The sequence below is a fragment of the Haliotis rubra genome, unplaced genomic scaffold (assembly GCF_003918875.1).
Source record: "Haliotis rubra isolate DU_JTF1 unplaced genomic scaffold, ASM391887v1 Scf193, whole genome shotgun sequence".
In the NCBI taxonomy this organism is placed as follows: domain Eukaryota; kingdom Metazoa; phylum Mollusca; class Gastropoda; order Lepetellida; family Haliotidae; genus Haliotis; species Haliotis rubra.
Window position 1 is genome coordinate 255,403 of NW_025765925.1, and position 22,505 is coordinate 277,907.

The 22,505-nt window shown below is 38.0% G+C and overlaps 1 protein-coding gene across 3 annotated transcripts in view; it reads right to left on the minus strand.

Annotated features, from left to right (window-relative positions):
• Positions 1 to 1,912: 1,912 nt before the first annotated feature.
• LOC124274661 overlaps positions 1,913 to 22,505 on the minus strand; it is an 82,690-nt gene continuing 62,097 nt past the window's right edge. For 2 of the 3 annotated variants that reach the window (XM_046710016.1, XM_046710018.1), the window contains 5 exons: positions 21,890 to 21,956; positions 15,881 to 16,024; positions 12,402 to 12,690; positions 11,385 to 11,535; positions 1,913 to 10,857 (listed from right to left, as the gene is read on the minus strand). In XM_046710016.1, coding sequence (XP_046565972.1) covers positions 10,768 to 10,857; positions 11,385 to 11,535; positions 12,402 to 12,690; positions 15,881 to 16,024; positions 21,890 to 21,956 — 741 coding nt within the window. In that variant the 3' untranslated portion in view covers positions 1,913 to 10,767. The remainder of the gene's footprint in view (positions 10,858 to 11,384; positions 11,536 to 12,401; positions 12,691 to 15,880; positions 16,025 to 21,889; positions 21,957 to 22,505) is intronic. The other variant, XM_046710017.1, reaches the window with a different exon arrangement.

The window sequence follows — 22,505 nt, forward strand, 5'->3', positions numbered from 1 at the left end:
CGCCGCTTTTAGCAAAATTCCAGCAATATCAGGTGGGCACATCAAAAACAGGCTTCACATATTGTACCCATTTGCGCCATTGAACCCAGGTCTTCAGCATGATGATCAAACGCTTTAACCACTAGCCTACCCCACCGCCCCAAATGCAGCAAGAACCTCAACAACTGGTGTAACATGACATTTGGAGAATGTGACATTATTATATTCAGGGAGTTGTTGAGTTTCAGAGCTTAGCAGATTCACCTTGTTGAGTTGAGAGTTCAGATAAATACACAAGTCACCTTGTTCTCATTCCTAGACCAGTTTAATGTTCGCACATCTTTTTACAAGGTCTCACTTATGTAGGTTCGAGGACTTGTTGAAATAGGTCAAAAACAGATTAGTGACATGTACCAGTTAAACTGTAAGGCCAAAGCAGCATAAAAATAATCATTGTTTGTTTCAGCATGTTTTTTTAAATACGATCAAACTCGGAAAAAGGGTAAAATATGAACAAAACAAAATGATTTTGCACATTACTGAAATAACGTCTTTTTAACCTCATATTGTATAACTTTTGTAGGTATTTTGTTGACTTGTCTAATAATAATTTAAGGGAAATGCAACCACAAATGAAGCATGACATTTCTTTTTTAAATATATTTTGCATACTGTCTCTTGGCATGTTTACAGCATATTTGTAAAACAAATAATTTATTTGGCCTTGCCATAGGACAAAGTCAGTAGTGATGGCAGATTTCAAGCTGAGTTGAATTTGTAAGTAGAGTATTTAGTGGGACTCAGAGAATGAAGGAATAAAATATCTATAAAACAACACACATTTGATGAAAACTTATCCATTTTGAATTACAGGTATCAGGCTAATGTAAATGTATGCATATATATTGGAGGTACTTTGAGAGAAAACTTACACAAACATCTTATTGGATATGACAACAAGTTTCACCCTCTTAAACTATTCATAAAGTGGAGCAGTACATGCTTACCCTTCACATGAATACCTGGTGTCTTCGCTAATTTGGAGTTATCCATTCATATAATTTTCATAATATTTGGCCTGATGAGTCTGTTTTAGCCCTGATGTTGGACACTCATATTTTTCTCTGTCAATATTGTTTAGGAAGAATCAGTGGCCTTATTCTCGAAACGTTTGTAGCCCTAAGAATTCTTAACTTTGATCGTAGCCAATGAGTTAAGAATGGGCTTAAGAAGTTTGTAGGGCTACGACTGTTTCGAGAATAGCTAGCCTGGTCATTCACACAATATTTCACTTCTTTGATAATTCCAGTTTCATGCATCAATCAAGCAGCATGGAGTGGTTATGGACATCTGACAGTGGAGAGAGGTACTTGTTGTTCCATCATCCATTGCGTTGTCAAGGAATATGATTGTCCCAGTAACAGAGTCTCTTAAAACAGGCTTTCACACTAAATGATCAGCACAAAGGTACACACATATTAACTATCATAACCATGGCAACCCCACATGGAACAACAGAATGATCAACATCAACTGCAAGATACTTGATTGGCATTTTAGAAGATGATATTTGATGAACATAGAGATTTTTTCTGGGTTACATCTTCTTTTAGAATAAAAAGAAGATGTAACCCAGAAAAAATCTCTATGTTCATCAACTGCAAGGTAAGTTGTAAGGATATAAACATGGAAACCAAAAGTCAAGAAGCATCACCAGATACGCCTTGTCATGGATGCAGGGTTCACTGGATAACACAAAGGCAGCAGGAAGGACATATGGAGGACATTATACCTGAATGATGATGACTCCATCCACTACAACAACAACCATCAGTTATTCCAGCAGAGGGTTCACCTCGGTCAGTTTCAGTTAGGATAGAAGCTTTATGACAAAATATGTTTCTCTGGAATGAGGGGACGAACATATATTTTCCTATCACAACACATTACTTTTCAGCATAAACTGGATGTCCTGCTCACAGTAAAAAAAAATTAAATTATTTTGGGTTTTCCAGAACACACATTTGTAAAACATGGAAGGCCGTCCCCAGAATATCCAATGGTTGGTCTATAAGGTGTCCGGGTAAGCAAGTGCTGGGATGAGGATTACTTGACTGGGAGATGTCAGGCTTAATGTTCATTGGAAGTGATGCAGGAGGTCCAGAAGGTTCATCAGATCTGGTGCAACCCACAGGTAATGGCAAGTTGCTGAGAATTATTTGGTCAGGGATCATTGTCAATCCAGTTTTCTGTACAAATGTGGGCAAGTCTGGGTTCATTGTCAATACACTTTTCTGTCCACCATTTTCCTACATTCACTATGAATACATACATCCATTTTGCAGTACAATAATTATTTTTAATACATCCGGACACTGCCTGGTTGTGCATTACATTTGACACAGGATTTGTCAACTCAGCAGTATTTTGTCCTCATCCCAGCGTTCCTATCACAACTCTACAGAAAGGCACAAAGGTAGACAATAGTTCTACACAGACTATCTGACACTGACACTCAGGTAGGTACTCAGGTAGACATTAGTTCTACACAGACTATCTGACACTGACACTCAGGTAGGTACTCAGGTAGACATTAGTTCTACACAGACTATCTGACACTGACACTCAGGTAGGTACTCAGGTAGACAGTTCTACACAGACTATCTGACACTGACACTCAGGTAGGTACTCAGGTAGACATTAGTTCTACACAGACTATCTGACACTGACACTCAGGTAGGTACTCAGGTAGACAGTTCTACACAGACTATCTGACACTGACACTCAGGTAGGTACTCAGGTAGACATTAGTTCTACACAGACTATCTGACACTGACACTCAGGTAGGTACTCAGGTAGACAGTTCTACACAGACTATCTGACACTGACACTCAGGTAGGTACTCAGGTAGACATTAGTTCTACACAGACTATCTGACACTGACACTCAGGTAACACAAAGGCTGGTGCTGGAAACAAATGGGACATTGAAGAGAGAAGAAATAATAAAAATTACAGTGGAATTCAGTGAATCATTATTACAAGTTTCCATGGCTGTAGCAGAGGAAATACTTTGCTGATCAGAAGCATCACACAGTCTCTCATAACACACTAATGTCGCATGGGATCATTAATGGTCCAGTGTGATAAGAAACAGCCATCATTCTTTCTGACTTTTTTGTTTTCAAAGACAACAAGATGCAGAAGGTAAATTCAGAAGTCCTTAAGGTATGTTATCAGTAATGTCTGGTGCTTTAGATACCTGCTCCACCAAATTAGGTATTCCTCTTAAAACATTTCTGTGGAAGACAAACAACTCAAGGCATGTCTAAGGCATGGGTACACTGGCTGACAAATTCAGCTGCACTGTATAATGTATTTAAATTAAAATTATATGTAAAACAAACACAACACAAAACAACATTGAGAAATCAATCAAGAAGTCATTTTGAAATTTTGTTTCACGTTTTTGGACATTCAACCAAATAACCATTTATAGTTTTTAGTCTATTTTCCCAATAGTTCCAAATTTATCTGTGGAATCAAACAATTCCATTATTCAATTTCAGGAAAACCATTTTACAGACCACCATGTCAACTTTTGAACAAAAAACATGTCTTGCATAAGAAAGATGAAATACATAAAAAAACATGGGGAAGGTAGCCTACATGAAGACGATCATGAATATCTTCATCTGAAGAATGTCATGGATCAAGGTGTGACCTTGACCTTGTAGACAGTGTCTAGCTGCCAGGCAAAGGTAGCAGCCAGTCCAGCTGCCAGGCAAAGGAAGCAGTAGGCCCTCGGTACAACACAGCAATGTAGAAGGAAAGCAGAGATACAAACACGAGGGTACAAGTTGGGAAGAGACTGAGATATGCCTGCACAACATGCATAAACATAGTCCTTGTCTAAACCAAGGCAGAACCAAAAACAATGTCTGGAGGGTACATGACTTCATTGCAAGGGAAGTAAGGAGATGTTAATATTTGATAGATCAACTCCTAAATATCAACACTGGGGCTTACAGAGTAGTTATCACCATGTTCATGTGTGGATACGTTTGATATCACATGTCTTGAGATTCTACACATCAATAATATTCTGAAGGCAAGGACACAGATTTACCAGCATGGAAGATAGCAAGCGTCAGCAGGACTGTTGAGAAGGGGTCTTCCCTGAGGGTATGAATACTATGCTCAAGATGGACTTCTTTAAAAGGGGACTAATCCGGGGCTGTCTTGCAATCCAAGCAGTTCCATTCAAGTGCCTTGACAACACTTTTTTGTCTGTAAGCATAATGTTTATGGTACATATGAATATAACACTGTATGGGTCTGTAATTACAGGAAGAAACTGTCCCTGTTTTATATCTGTATTAATCACAGTCCAGAACTAGGTGGACACTGGGCAGACATTTAATAGATGTCTGTGCAAGACAACAGTAGACAAGCACAGGGCTTCTCCATGCATGTCCGACATTGTCAACAGTAACTGTCAGAGAAACATGTAAGATAATAAGGATGCTGAAGGTGAACTACAGTATAAAGTGACTTTGATTCCATCTCTTAGCTGAAAAAGGTAACTGGGTATGAGTTTTGATGTCTGTTTACCTTGCAAAAAACCCAAGTACATGCAATGTAAAGATTAACAATGGAATCAATTAACTGATTAGGAACAAACATGAAGTCTGTCACACCAACTTGAATTCCAACTCATTTCCCCACAGACATATTTGTTGTTTTTGACATTATCTATTAAACACAGACTCGTCAACTCAAGGGAAAGATTCTAAATGGAAACATGGGAATATCAACCAATAAGGTAACAGAATTATCAACATGGAACTTACAAAGAATATTCACCACCCTATTGCTGATGTAACTGGTACTGTAACTGACTGTTACAGTGACAATATTCCATATAACACAATATAGTACGGACAACACCAATAATGTTTCTACACAGAAGATACACAGGAAAAAAACAAAGAATATAGGTAGGCATACTTGGTTGCATGAAAACAAATGTATCGCGGGCACAATTTTCACAAAAGTGAGGAGTTCTGTAGGTCTATATTTTTATTGAAAGGATTAGAAATGCAAGGGAAACGCTGTGTTTTCTCACCAAGAATACCAACAGGCAGGTGTGCACACACTGAAAAACGCTCTTCAATACAGGGTCAGCTGTCAAGCATAGTTTTTATGTATAACAGAGTGTCCATTGTCACAAGGAAAAAATATTCTTTCTTGACAATCAACACCAGGAATAAAAGTGCTGCACATGTGCCTGAGAAACATTTCCCACTCCATCCTGCCAAGGATGCTGATATAGAGCTGCTGCCATCTCGGTCCAGCATCAGTGGTTCCGAGTCAACAACATTAACTGTAAATGCCGCAGTGCACAGTCCAGCCATATTTCCCATCCCATAAAAACTAAACAAACAATGACGATAATCCAACTAAAACAACAGAAAAATGTGAGACTGTGATGCTACACTGCCTCTGAAGCAACAAATAGTCAGGGCGTTGTCATGGTAATAGTCTCTTTTGAGAGCGGTGCTAAGCTTCTGGTGACAGTGATGACAGTGTTTTGCAGATGCAGTAGCTGACTTCACAGAAGATGCAGCACCAACCTTGAATACACACAGAGGTCTGATGAAGTCTAGGATGCCTATGTAAGTATCTGATACACTTGACTTGTCAGAAGGTGTAATCATTTCCACACACTCCTACTGAGAATGCCAATGAACACACATAGACTGACCAGAGTAGTACTTGCACGGCTATGAGCATGCATTGCGTTATGGTAACTGTATAAATGTACATATTAGTACATCAATAAAAAGGGTTGGCTATTTTAAGTACGAAATATATTTATCGTTAGAACACAAACTGTGTATGGACTGGGATACATTACACATGAGTGACAACTATGCATTGCAGGCAGAAGAAGGCAAACCTAAAGACAGAACTAAGAGGATCAGATAGTTTCACAGATGAACCAGCCAATCAGACAGTTTCTCAGATGAACCAGCCAATCAGACAGTTTCACAGATAAACCAGCCAATCAGACAGTTTCACAGATAAACCAGTCAATCAGACAGTTTCACAGATGAACCAGCCAATCAGACAGTTTCACAGATAAACCAGCACATCAGACAGGATTTTAATGCCTTGTACTATGATTCTACCTTGGATAAAAATCAACACACACTTTTCATATTTGATGGAAAATATATTTACTAAGAACCCCAAAGTTTTATTTCTGCTGAAAACACAAAATATTTGTCTTGAATTGTGTTTTTCTGCATGAATGCATGCAACATGACATTACGTGAAAGTGTGTCACTATTTTGCCTGTGTAATTATCATCCTCAATACAACTCATGCCTCAAAAACATGACTTAAAACATGCATCAACTATCCAAATAAATAACTAGATTTAACTAGAATTATTACTGTTAAATAACTAGATATTACTAGCTTCAACTAGAATTATAACTAACTTCTAACAGTTTCTAAATGGTCGCATGATACAGATCATCCTGACCAAGCATATCTGTACATTATGTGAACCACTGTCACGTTTGTGTTGCAGTTGATTGATCAAGACATCAGGTAGATGAACCCCGATCATAAAGGTAAAAATAATCTTGAAATATTTGCAAAATTATTATGTATACTGAGGGAAACAAATAAGGGATCACATGAAAGCACAAGTGTTCCTTTATTGTGTTTCCTGGTTTCTTCACAAGTTGTGTGATACAAAGCTTGTGAAGAAACCTGGTAAAAAAATAAAGGAACACTTGTGCTTTCATGTGATCCCTTATTTGTTTCCTTCAGTATATGTTCATAATGCCCACACAAACAACATCGATACTTTACACTGAATTAACCATCTAAAGTCCTGTAGTTGAGGATACCAAGAAACATACCTCATATCGTGTCATCAAATGCAACACAAATGGACAAAGAGCCATGAAATTCAAAATATTTATTGTACAGCATTTGACTTGACTATCATCCATCCAACCCGAGCTGTGTTAACCCCGGCAGTTTAACAAGTAGCTTTGAAAATTGACATTCAACCATCGTCCGACTCAGCTGATTAATGTAGGTATCTACATAAGTACTATTCGACATCAAGGGATCATATGTGTGTGACGAGAGCTATCGGAGTGGCAGGATATGGACACGTGTTCGTTGACATCTGATATCGGCAATAAGTGACACTGATACAAAAGCATAATATGATCATGATAAAGTCAGGATTACATAAGGACTCTGTTTAAATGAGAGGCTTCTTATCATGGAAAAGGTTTTGTCATTATTGTTTGCACATCATAGCATATCAGGAGAAGTGTGTAATACAACTTTACATTTGAAGACATCAAGTCTGTGTGGGTGTGAGAAAATGAAAGCCTGTGGTAAACATTTGCCTCAGAAATCCTGTGAGCAAATAACAAAGCCCTCATTGTTAATCAGTTTTAGAAACCAACAGACTGAAATTAGGAGCTATCAAAAGACATACAGCAAATGGTTTTGAAGCCGAATCAGGTTTACATTTAGACTTGTCCCAGAAACATGTACGCAACATCATTTATGAGAAACAACAACCATTTATAGACTGGCTCACACCTACTTTAGAGTCGGCAATGAAAAACCCCCAAAACACAAACTGATATTGAGATTGGAATATTTGTAAGTGTATATGTGAGCAATCAATTAGTGGCCCAATATTAGATTTCAAGAATGTTCAGCAAATCTTGACACAGCTAAGGAAAGCAACTCTGGTCTTCTACTACATGGACTAAAAGCCTGGATGTTGTACGACTCAGCGATACAAGAATAGCAGCTTGGGCCCCAAGCCATTGAATATGTATATATGAGTACGGGAATAACCTCTCACTGATGTACTGTTAGTATCACCATAAATAAATAGCTTTATCTGTTAACTAAAATATATAAAATGTTCTGTACTATGATATGTTATCACTGTTGTATCACAATCCCATCAGTACCACTACCTGTCGTTCACCCAAGTTCCGCCAACTAGTTCTACTCAATCATACAACTTCGGTCACATATCTCCCATATTGCTTAGATTCATCAACTAACATAGAAATAATGCTTAAACCACATTGATCAAGAAAGCGTTTGAGATGAATGGTGGCCTGCCAGTTGGTGGCTAGTTAATTTTGAAAGGGCTAGTGAATGAAGATCACACTGTACTATATGGGTACTTTCCCCACAACAGAAAAGAAAAACATTTGACCTAGATCTTGTTCATACGAAAATAAAATAAGGATGCACATCTTGGATAGAAATTTGTCCCAAATATAATTTGTAAAGATTCAATTATCACCAAAGAATTCAAATCTAAAATTTAGAAAAAAAGCCAATCCTTAAATGAAAACAACTAACTCCTGTGTTCTTAAGAGACGAAGTAATAGTCTGGTACTGACACAAGAAGCAAACAGCTGTGTTGCTAGTCAGAGATTCTATGCTTGTTGTTTTTTAATAAAAAAAACACACAGTGGGAAAGCATGCCATGAGTGACAGAGTGATTAGCATGTGATCGTCTATCATCACTGCTCTGTTACCTCATGGCAATTCCATCGCCAATGTCACCTCTCAGTGTCTAGTAGTTTACCTCTATATTGTTTACTGAAATTAGTAACATGAAAAGAAAGAGTTCCATCATAAAATTTGAATGAAGAAAAATTGTAAATTTGAATATTTTTGGAATGTAAAATTTGGTTCTGTTCTGAAATACATGTATTTTTATAAACAAAAGTTACTGATCAATAATCATATGATCCAGAACAATGACTCACACTTAAACAAAGGAATGATTCATGTTAAACATGGACGCATACAGCTCTTTCACTTCTATATTTGATATTTAATATCAGTCAGATATCAATTAGCTCATCCTGAACACCTGCTATATTATCATCCACCGATACTCATGAGCACAGATGAGTTGTTCTTGGCTTACAGATTTTGATAGTGAAATATTTAATCAGTTGGTGACCAAAATATAAAAATAATACACATTTTACAGGATTTTTAATCATCTTAAACTTCATTTGGTTCTGTTTGGGATAATATAACAGTAAACACAATCTGAAAGGTCCTCCTAAATCTAAAATCGAAAAGTTTCACTTTATTATCACATTTGTTGTCAAGGCAATTTTAAAGACAGCACTTTAAAAAACACAAACAACCTTGTCATTTTCATTCTATCTTTTTAAAGTTTTCACTTTGTAAGGTGGGGCATCTGTAAACCAAGCAAATTACACATGATGTGTGTTCAGCATCTTTAAAGTAAGAATTTCACTGGAGAAATCTTTTACATTCAACTGAAGTTTCAACACTCGGTTGCTATCTAGAATGTGGTCAGGCAAGTTTCCCACTGCAAATTACACACATATACCATTTTAGCCACAAATTCTTAATTTTATTGATTAATATATATACATATATGATTTTAAACAATCAAATGTCACATTTAAACACTTAGAAAATTAATATGTATGAGAACACTGCTATTTAAACAAACCCACAATGTGACATGCATGTGCAGTACGTGAGAGTGGAATACTAACAATGCAGGAATTATCTCCCTTGTTAACGCCATGCTAATATGTGACTGCAGTGTTCAGTGACCGGTAAAGGGATATGTAGCAAGAGTTATGTCCCCTTGACTGTTTGGCACATTCAGTTACTGAGCTTATTCATTGACAAGCTAGATTTAGCAGTAAAAAGTTGATATGGTCATGTTATGGCTGAGATCTTAACCCCAGCTTTGTGAATTTAATCAGCTATCTACTTAAAGATGTTTTCTTCAAACTGAAAAGGTAAAAGTCAGAAATGGATACAATTATCCTAAAATAGTTGACTATGCTGGACTATTCACTGAACACATCTTGTAAACTGTAATCTGCAACAAACATTGTCATACATGCATGGAATCTGAGGTTTGTCAAACTGCATATCGCAGTTTTGTTAATCATGGTGCTAACATCATTCTTACACATTCATACATCTGCTACAAATACCATCTGACAACCACTGGTCCCTGTATAGTTCGACTGCTGATACAGACGATGCTGGCATTTTCTCAACACCTTGTAGAAGAGCAGACCCACATGTATAGCGTACAGTCCACGGTTCACCTCTGAAGTGAAACACTGGCTCTGCAATGGTGACCACCTTGACGTTCACACCTGTGTTTACCTTTATTATTATGTGAACGATGGATCAGAGGGGCAACTGTCATGACAACTTCCATGGAAGAAATAGAGCATCACATCACTGTCGCACTGATTGAAATACTTGCACATTCGCTGATATGTTAGAGGTCACATGATAGGTCTAGGGCTGTGCAGATATCGTTTGCTGATGACCAACAAGAACGTCTGTCCACAGACACGACAGTCGCCGGATGCCTCTTGTAGAGTTGGGGCTTGCACGATTCCAGAGGTGAGATACGCATCATATATATGTCTGCATCATAAAGTTCCCATGAATTATTTCCTTAATCTTGTTATCAGTTCCTGTGAGATTGAAATATAAGTACAAGGACAATGGCCTTAAAAGGCCTCTCCATGGCCTTCTGTGCCGGATCTGTATAAGAATGTTTCAGGTGATCACTGACGTCAGTGTACAGTTCATGTTGCAACTGCTGGGCAATGTCTATGTTCCTGCTGTCACACTTTCTCCAACCATCGTGTGTATGAGCCTAGATGAACACTTCTCCCAACAGAAACATCAGGGGTTCTCATTGTTTGTGAGTGATCTTGGCATGCATCCTCATCAGTTCTGGACCTCCAGATGTCTCCGAAATTGTAGTCATGGATTTCTGCTCGTCCTGAAAGATAAAGCAAATGTCACCATACCATTCTGTCCTTACAGTGAACCATACCATTTTGTCCTTACAGTGGACTTTGACACCTTGTCCTTACAGTGAACCAGGACACCTTGTCCTTACAGTGGACTTTGACACCTTGTCCTTACAATAAACCAGGACACCTTGTCCTTACAGTGAACCAGGACACCTTGTCTTTACAGTGAACAAGGTCACCTTGTCCTTACAGTGGACCAGGACACCTAGTCCTTACAGTGAACCAGGACACCTTACAGTGAACCAGGACACCATGTCCTTACAGTGAACCAGGACACCTTGTCCTTACAGTGAACCAGGACACCTTACAGTGACAGTGTGTCAAAAATAATAATGAATAATAGATCGAACTAAAGTATTTATCTATCTTTTTTCCCAGTTATCCCTACTTTATAGAAATGATCAGAAAGAGATTTATCCACTGTCCATATCCACCATCTGACAGAGAGGTGCTGACCATAGTGTATGGCCAGCCCACAGCTGACATGGCATACCTCCTTCAGTCGTGTGGCTCTCTCCTCCATCTTCAGCTCAAAGCTGGTGCGCTTGTTGTTCATCTGTTCCTGCCACTCCTTCTTCTTCTGCGTCTGCCTCCGGTCCAGCATCAGTTTGCTCAACTCGGGCTTCTGCAGGACGTTCTTACCTCTGAAACAAATAGAGTGAGTGAGTGAGTTTGTTTTTATGCTGGTTTTAGCAACATTCCAGTAATATCATGGCGGGGGACACCAGAAATGGGCTTCACACATTGCACCCATGTGGGGAATCAAACCCAGGTCTTCAGCATGACGAGCAAATGCTTTAACCGCTAAGCTATCGAACCAGACAAAACAGGAACATATAACCTTCATGATACTGGATGATACTAGATACTGGATGACACTGAATCATGTTTCCTAACACCTATCATGCCATAATATTGGCACATTTCCTGAGACAAATATACTGGACAAAATACGTTAGGGATATTGGTATTTTTGTGATTGATATTTTATCAGTGTGTCAATGAATAAATAAATCATTATTCATAATTTCAAAATGTATGTATATCCCTAACTATTTTTGTCCAGTATATATCAAGTTTAGTTTCTGGATACATGTTTCCTAACACCATTCTAACATGTTTTGAATGGGGTATGTTCCCTAACATCGTTCGGTCGTGCTTAGTCTAAGAATACATGTTTCCTTACAGCAGTCTTGTATGTCTGTGATGAGATTATATGGCTTACATCATTCTTTTATGTGTAGTGTCTGGATACATGTTTCCTAACACCTATGTGTACACTTTAATACAGGAACATGTTTCCAAAAAACAACCTATAACATAACAATAGGAACGATGGTGCTTTGTAGGATATGTACCTCCATGTTAAAAAAAAGCAAAAATGTTTGTGATTTCTTTCAATCATGTGACACATAAAATTTGAGATATAAAAGACGGAAGCATTCCACCATTTACAACGCCACAAGGGATAGAATGTCAGATCAGACAGTGCCTTCTGGATCACACTTACAGCTTGTAGTTCAACAGAAGTTCTCGATGCAGGGCTTGTCGTTCCCGCGACTCAACGCATGGATTAGCCAACCTCTTCGGTCGGATAAGTGATTCAGCTGACTCCGTGTCGGACAGTGATGGAGGTCGCTGATGGGGGTGTGGGTGGAGGTGGAATGACTGGCCGTTCTGGGGGACGACGTCTGCATCCAGACTGAGGGGTGATGGGGGAAGGGGGAAGGAATCTGCAGACACATCGTCATCTAGGAGGTAGTCAGGGTCAGGTTCGGCCACATCAGCATTATTGTCGTCTGGAACAGAGGTGATCTGATGCTTACAATCTGACACAGTCAGTTCAGGATAATCTCCAGTCTAGGTATTACTTTGACCAACATGCAATACTCTACAAATGTGTCTTGTGATTAAACAAATTTAAATAAATGGACTTAGATTTAATGGACTAGAAATCTACAATTTGGGAGAATGTAAAGACTTGAAAGTTTTCATGGATAACGGCCTTATTTGTAACACTATTTCTGAGCTACATCTTTCACTTTCAACGCCTGATATTGCACAGCAACTTCCTCCCCTTTGTCCATGATGATATTCCAACCACCCATGGACCTCATGATGCCAGGTTGGAGGCCTTATTATCATGACAAAAGAGGTTAACCATTGCAAGCTGATAAGGCAGGGTTACCATCTGTGGTATAACCACATGCAATGACCCTACAAGGTCACTTCTTGCCCTTCATCATTCATTGTACTTCATCACTTCAGAAAGGGCAAGAAGTAGCCTGTATCAGCATTATAAAGAAGTTGTTAGAAAAAAAAAGTCAATATCTTTGTTTAACAATTGTAATTCAAAAGGTTATTATAAAACAACATTCTAAACAATAGAAAGTTATAAAACAACAAATCAAAATATTTATGTGTGAGGAAAATGCTCTAGTGCACAAGAATCTAAGTGAAAAAAGCATTGACTATTTCAGCAAAACAACTACTTAAAAATATCATGCAATAGATTATTCTCTTAATGTTAATCTCTCTACAGGCCAGTGAAAGCTATCAAAGTGAATGCTTTCACAACAGATTTGTGACTTTATGCTGAAAGACAAAGACATTAAAAAGATGTAGGATGTCCAAAATATCATAACTCAACGTGTACATTGCAGACAAGTTGCTTATCATCAGGTATTTTATTACACCAGAAGTAAATATGCCAAGTTTTAAGTGAAAGGCTGTTAAATTTGAACTTACAGATGACTAAAGAAAATAGGATTTTTATGTCAGTCTACAGGGACTGAAGACAAATCATTAGGTTTATTTGTTTGTAAGAACCATCAGTACATACAGAACCAAAATAATAAGTGTTCTCTCTGTTAGGTACCTGAGCAAAATGTCAGAATCACGTTATAAAAATTGGACATCCTAACTGTTGCACAGACTTGCCAGGTGATCATATACTTTCCACAAGACATATCTCCCTTCAATAAAACGCACTTATACTATAGGTATCTCATTTTGGTGAGAAACATAAATAAGTACCTTATCAGGCCATGACAATTTAAACTTTAGATTTTCATGCCTGCTTATCTCACAACCAAACATCCCAGCTAATTCAATTGCTCCCCTAGCAATAATTATTATGACCCGTAAAGATCCAGATTAGAATTGGTCTTCAGCAACCCACGCTTGTCGTAAGAGGCAACTAATGGGATCGGGTGGTCAGGCTCACTGACTTGGTTGACATGTGTCATCATATCCAAATTGCATAGTTCGATGATCATGATGTTGATCACTGGATTGTCTGGTCCAGACTCAACTATGTACATAGCACTACCTTATAGCTGGAATATTGCTGGGTGCCGCGTTAAACAACAAACCTACCAACCCAAGCAATTACAGATGAATGATATAATTTTGTGATTTCCTTGTCTAATTCACAATAACACAATATACAAAGTCCAAGAAACTGCTTCACATGTTCGCTAGTTTATGTACAGACACACCGAACAGATGAAAGTGAAAGGAGAAAGCTTCCTTCCTCATGTACAAAATATGAATTAATGAAACTCTAATGGTGACGTTGTTGTGGCCTAGGAGAAGGAAGATATGTTTAGCTAGCAATGACCCCTGCAGCAGGTGCTCTGTGCTCTGTAATGATATGCAGTGTCTGTGAGCTGCAAGAGAAGGAGACACTACGGCCAACACATGTCAGAAGCACAATATATATCACACTGTTAATTATAATCCATGGGGCTACAGATCTAAGATGTCAGTACTGTACAGGAATTAGAGGCATATGATCTAATCACACTGTCAGACACAACTGTTTCATTCTCAGCCATATCTGTGTGACTGTTGTAACCTCAGTAGGGAACGGCTTCTACAGCAGTATGTGTTAAGTTTGTACAACGGTTAATGCTTTATGTATCTAAGGTATAAAAAACACTTGATACAGAGAAGTATATCCTGATTCTGTCAAAAATGTGTTTGTTCCTTGTTTCAAGTGGTTTATGCGATAAACAATTAAGATATAAATAGCTCAAGGATCTGCTATTGAAAATAATAAAATCTGCAGATAACAAATTGAGTCTTGAGTAACATTTCAAATTTTTCACTAGACATATGTTTAAAATATATGTAGGGGCCTTATATTGATTTTGGTATTTGTACATGGAAGAAAAAATTCACGAAGGGTAAGTCATTTCTTGTGCAAAAGATGAGAAAATGGCAAGATAGGAATTTGGCTGAAATAGTTTACTGTGAGTGAAAAGACAACAGACATTGTTAATTCCTAAACCATGTGATAAGTATCTACAGCTGAACACATGACTGCAAGGTGACAAGATTTCAAGTAGGTTTCAGTTGTACCGGTATATACCACTTACAAAAGTTCAGAATCACCTGATTCTGGCATGACATGTAGATTCTGGCATGACATATTAACTAAAGTACATTTGATATAAAAGAGTTGAGTGATCCTCAACATATTATGAGCAGTATATATCCAATTGAAACCACAGTTAAGAAACTATTTTCAGTTGTAATATTGGATGTAAAAACACCCCTATCTCTCTTTGTTTTGTAACTTTACACCAAAACAGAAACTTGTAAGCTTTCAAGTCGAATGAAACATTTACAGGTTAAGATTTGTGTACTCAATAAAAACATGATTTCACGTAAAGTTTAACAAATGATGTCTGATGTAATACACTGCACAATAAGTGAGTATCTTTAAACCACAATAGCACTGTCTATAACAGATGGAACATTCCTCATGTTGTAGTATATACTTGTCCTGTCTAGGAAAGTCTATCCTTGTCTCATAATTTGAAACCTCGAAATCATTCCCTATATTTGCATTCTAATGTAGTCACCCTGCATAGCTGTCACGTGTCCAGCTTTATATATGCATACATAAGGTTACTGTCTAGTATAGAATAAGTACAGGTAAATATAGGTAAATAGAGTTTATCGTTTATCACACTTTTCTACCTATTAAGCTTATGCTGGTTAAAACCCTGGAGAATCGTTTAACGAATAAGGAAACGGACTTGTCGACGTTTTCGTCTGGTGACTCTAAGTCATAGTCCGGCAGTGGTGTCTCCGGTGTAACGAGGTATAACTCTTCTTCCTCCTCTGTAAAATACACACATGTAATGACAACATCATGCAATACACACAGCCAAACAACAGTCCATAACAACAGTCCATAACAACGGTCCATAACAACAGTGCATAACAACGGTCCATAACAACAGTCCATAACAACAGTGCATAACAACAGTCCATAACAACAGTGCATAACAACAGTCCATAACAACAGTGCGTAACAACAGTCCATAACAACAGTCCATAACAACAGTGCATAACAACAGTCCATAACAACAGTGCATAACAACAGTGCATAACAACAGTCCATAACAACAGTGCTAACAACAGTCCATAACAACAGTGCTAACAACAGTGCATAACAACAGTGCATAACAACAGTCCATAACAACAGTCCATAACAACAGTGCATAACAACAGTGCATAACAACAGTCCATAACAACAGTGCATAACAACAGTCCATAACAACAGTGCATAACAACAGTGCATAACAACAGTCCATAACAACAGTGCATAACCCTAGGCCAGGTACACTGAAGTGGTGGTATAGAAGAGTAAAATGGACTAAGTTACAACACTAATAATCATAAAGCTATATACTTGGTCTACCTTAGGATTTGAGGAAGCTTTCCTATTTTCATCAATACAAAATACACAACAGTTTGTTCACAGTCAAAATAGCCATGTACAGCGACAGACTATTCCAGACTGTGGAAATCAAGCAATGTTTGTACTGTAATGCTACTTGGACTTGCTCTCAGTACAACACACTCCTTATGCACTTTAATCCTTTAAAGTGCATTCAAGTTCTTCATAAGTGATCAAGTTCCTTCAATGGTTGAAACTTTCCTGTGACCAGTGTTGAAACGACATCCGTGTTCACGATTAACACCACTTGGAACAGATCTGCAGCTATGACATGGCGCAAAGTCACGCTGGACTCAAGAGGTGGAACAATTGGTGTGAACAGTATGGTGCCAAGAAACCCACACATCAAAATAAAGTGGGATTTGAACCCACATCATCGGTTCCTGACATGCCCAACGGACATAATGACTACTACATGATGTACTGTGCCCCCATGGCCACCTGTGGTCATCAACATTAGAAGTGTGTGTGTTTGCAGGATAAGTACTCTCTCAACAAGGGGTAAACACGTCTAACACAATGACCCCCAAAGTGAGCTAAATATCTTTATCACATCCCCAACAGATATAGTCCCTGACTCCACCTGCTTTAGTTCACAATCATGCATGACTACATGACACAATTTCATTCAAGTTAAGAAAAATACAATAAAAAAACCAAGGAAGCAAACCTTTTGACACAATGTCACTGAAAAAGTCGCTACTGGAAATAACTCTTAAAAAATCATTTGGGGAAAAAATCTTTATATTTCCTTAACAAAACCATGATCAGCTTGTATATATATACAGATTCTTGACACCTGATACTGGACTGCGTGTACTGCCGTTATCCTAATAGTAGAAGGGTGTATTAATCTAAACATGAGTTGTGCACTGGCTTGGTAAACAGTATCGATCACTCTAATAGTCACGTAGGTTTGCTTTATTTTACATGCCAACAAACCCTTGTTAGATCGTCAGCAATAATCAATGCCTTATGTTTGATATTAGCATAGCCGCCACTTGACAAATTTACTGGGGTTCTTCTCTAAACATCTGTCGATGAGAATGGTCAGCGCTCTCATAGTAGGAATGTTTTCACATCTCAGCTGTTAGATTCGGACCAAACTTGTCAAGTACCAATCCTGAAAGAGCTCGGCTGAAGTTCTTGAATTTTGAGAATTTCCCACATTAAAGAAAACAAGCACCTTCCCAGTTCCTCATTTTTGAAAACTTAGCATCATTGATTTTCACTGCACTAACTAAGCTATGCTGCTTAGCTAGCTGGCGAACATTTCAGGTGTCTCCTAGTGTCACTGATTTTAAGGGGTTTTTTGTTTGAAATGTTTAGTGAAGGGAAAATCTTATCCTATATAGTCTTGATATATGTAATACAAAAAGCACAAGATACATTTTCACAAAATAAGGGATATTTTGGTTCAGAAAAGCACAAAACACATCTTATCCAAATAAGGGGATTTGGGTTCAGAAAAGACCAAGCATGCGATTTCATAAAAACATGATCTTCCTAAATATTCATGATCCTTTATGTTTTTTGTTCAATACATGTTTACAGGAAACTTTAGACAACAATCATTTTCCTAGGAAACCTCAGCTTCTGAAACTCCCAGTTACAATGATGCTCAAGATCAGTTCACTGCTACTGTTTTCAACAGCACTCATTATATACTTCCTGGGTGATGTCATAACTACCCTGATCCACTTTTGAGGCAATTATAATACTTGGGACTTCCATTATTCTGCATCTGAACTCCAAACTACAAACATGTGCTATTTAATTTGCCACGCCACAAAATCTCATTGTGAAAAAGTCACAATTTACAACCAACCTCAACTGAAGATATCTGATGACAAAGCTGATTTTATCACCTATCAAATGGTCAAGGAATAAGTCATCTATTTCTTCAAGGAAACTTAATGAAGACAACTTTTTATATTTTGAAATCTGTCAGTTTAAAGGCCTGCCAAGGCAGATAATCTGATGTCTATTTGCTGAAGGACTCTCAAGATTAATGATTAAGTATCAACCAGGAAACTGTCATCAAGGCTTACACTCATATTCCTGGATATTATAAATAGCTGATAGTGTTTAGTAATGTACTGATTGTAGATATATAACAACACATGCTTGAGCCGGCTTGAGTCAGCCAAGTGCAACTGGTTTAGATAACATGCCCTGTCAACAAATCAAATCAGGGAGGATAACTGGATACAAATACTGCAGAGTTATGTGTTCTTACATACAAAAGTTACATGTGACAGGTTTTGACATGTTCCTGTATCTGTATAAGGCCACAACAAATAAACAACTTGATCTTTAAAGGCTTGAGTGAGTTTTATTTTTATCCTGCTTTTAGCAATATTCCAGCAATACAACGGGGACACCAGAAATGGGCTTCACACATTGTACCTATGTGGGTAATCGAACCCGTGTCTCTGGCGTGATGAGCGAATGCTTTAACCACTAGGCTACCCTATCAACCTCAAAAGCTTGAACTTTCACAATTGTTTCATGTTTTCTAATTGGACTTGATTCCTGATTCTGATGATTGGTAGTAGATAAAACAAATCCAAACTTGAAGTCACAAAAGAAGATGAAAGCACATTTGAATGACATGATGGTTCGAATTCATTATTTAATATCAAGACAAGCAAGTTGCAAAAACTGACACAGATTTAACACAAACCATTCAAAACCAAAATCATTCTTCTCAAACTGTGTAATGTATAATAGTCAAAAAATTAAAAAAGTTTAGGACCACCAGATTCTTTTATAGTTCTTTAGTTAATCTGACATGAAATGAAACATCAGTGTTCCTTAACTTCTTTTGAGCAGTATATATGAATCTAGAGGATGCTCCAATTGTACACCTGATGTTTCAATACACACAAATCACAAACAAAAACATCTGGATTGAATATGGGCTTCGAGATTGAATATCGCAGTCACCTTCAACTGAAAATGCTGATACAACAATTAACAATTGCGCGGTGATTAATATGTAATTACCGTCACACAATTGTCACAAGCAGATTCTGATGAACACCATGCTAACCCTGATTTTGATAATATCGATATTACCTTCTTTTGAATATGAGCAAACTGCATTAGCCCCATGGTTCGAGCTGCCAAATGACTGCTCAATAAATCAATGTGGGACCAGTGAAGACGGCAAAGCTGTCACTTGGACAGGAATTATTCATTGTACATACCAGCTCACACCACTAGTAACCACTCCATACAGTATTTACAACTTACACTTGATTGTAGTGTGTTTGTTCTGCCCTGAACTCACAGATTGTGATCAAAGACAGGCAGTTTCTATATACACACAAACCTGGCTCACCGATACCATGACCTGTCCTAGATAATTAAACATTAGGAATAGTTCATTTCACCTCACCTTGGAGCTAATCTCCTGTAGATCGTGAACAGATGAGTGACAGCTCTAACATGCAGTATGAAATATTAATGAGGTTGCGGTTGCAGCAAGAAATAGTTACAGGTTGTTGGTGGGTCGTTACTGGACGCAAACATGATGAATTCTTTATTCAGGATACCACAGGTTGCTATTACGCTAACGGGGATTTATTGAAGATTTAGTACTAATTGTTCCTACTATGATTACACAATGCCGATTTTTAGAAAGTGGTCAAATGCAACATGTTAAATTTACATTATTAAGTAAGTGTAATCACAAATATAACATATGTTTTAATCATGTTAATTGTTCCTGCTCAGAAAAGTGGGAAAAAATCAGCTGCAACTAAATTACAAACCGGAAAGTACTATTGCTAAGTTTCATTTTTTAAAAGCATCCAAATGTGACAGTAGGGCTATTTCCGGCTTAATTTATGATAAAATACACACAGTAATCTCAATATCTGTCTATCAATCAATGACAAGCATACAGGAAATACAACCGATATTGCAAACCATCATGTCTAGTCACGTGTCATTGACCACGTTTGTTATTTCCAGCCATTTGAACATACACTAATACTGAGCACACAACAGCTCTATCATGTCACAGAGTGAGTGAGTGGTGAGGTGGTGAAATTGGGTTTTACGTCGTGCTTGAGAATATTTCGCTCATATGACGACGTGCATGCGTGTGAATGTGTATGTGCGGCTGCTTGTACTAGCCCAGACTTAAGCTGGTTTCACTAGCCCACTGAGATACCATGCCACAGTGAAGCATGAATACCCCACTCAGACACATTATACTGACTCCGAGCCGACCAGTCCTTGCTGTACCCATTAATGCCGAGCGCCAGGCAGGGACCAACAAGTACCATATTTTTACGTCTTTTGGTATGACGCGGCCGGGGTACGAACCCACGACCTTCTGCTCTCCGGGCGGACGCTCCAACCACTACACCACTGAGGCGGTTAGTGAGTGAGTGAGTGGTGGGTATGTTTATGTCACGTTCAGCAATATTCTACTGAGATATACCAGGAATGAACCTCACACATTATGGGAATTGAACCTGGACTTTCGGATGAAGAATGATTATTTCAACACGTATGTCACTGTCCCTGAATGAGCCGCAGGCCTGATCCACAAAGTATTCCTAGCTCTACATTATGGCGTAAGCCATGGATAAACTGTATGGTTCAGTCAGTTTATAACATTATGGACACTTCATGGATCAGAACCCAGCACCTTAACAACAAATGGTTATTAGTCCAAGCAAAGATCCAAATTGTCAGGGGTACATGCAGTCATGCACACATTGTCCTAATTCAGAGCTGAGGTTTATCAGTTGATCACACAATCAAGGTGAGCAAAAAATTACACGTAAGAAAAGTCTTTAGTCTAACATAAGTATCTCAGTTAGTGCCCAGACGTAATCAGAAAAGCACCAGGAACACAAACATGAATATCACAGTGTCAGGAAAGTTCATGCAATGATTTTCTGTATTCATTTAAAAAATGTCTAAATCATGCCCATGTTGACATTCCTGAAAGGTATTTAGAAGTTGGACGAACATGAATACATGGCAAGTTTTTATGGATAATAACGTCTTTATATTCTTTATACAAAGTGTAGAGCTATAATACTTGCTCCTTCATCAGGTGAATTAAGGAGCAAGAATTAGCTCTGAAACGTGGTATAAAGAATAAAAAGAAGTTGTTATCCATATAAACATCTCACGTATTCACATGCTCATGTTGGAGATAATACATACAGCTGATGACCATTAGGTAGAGACCATGTAACCACATGACAATGACTTACCTGGGTGTTTGTGGTTGGCCTGATTCTGCATGTCAGCAAACCTCTGGAGCGTCTTCTCCTTGTGTTCCTGAAACACATACACCAATATAATATCTACCTCCAACAGAAAACACAAATATTACATGGACCTCCAAAAATTAACACTATTAAATCTACCTCCTACTGAAAACCAGCTGACACTTTCAGCTAAGCTAAGAGCTCTTTATCACATAACATTCACATCAAAGTTCATTCCAAGCATTCATTTTTTAGAGACAAGACGTTTATCTGAGGGATCGGTGGAGGAGCAAATAGGATGGTCAGGGACTGATACAGACGATATCACATCCTACCAGGGCAAATATCAACACATCAACTTTGATCAACTCCATATATTACCCTCCTCTTTTCCAGATTAAATTAATCAACGTTACAATATTGTGAAGTAATGGCTCAGGTAACTGTCCTAAACAAATGCTGGTCTCTGATACACAACAACCACAAAACAATGCATTGTTTTTCACAAACTGAAGTACTTGGTTTCAGGCTTCAATGATAGGCTTTGTCTTTAAGGGCATATTATGTAACTAACTGGGGTCTGTCTCAAAACCCATGAAGCAATATTCAAGCTTCAAAA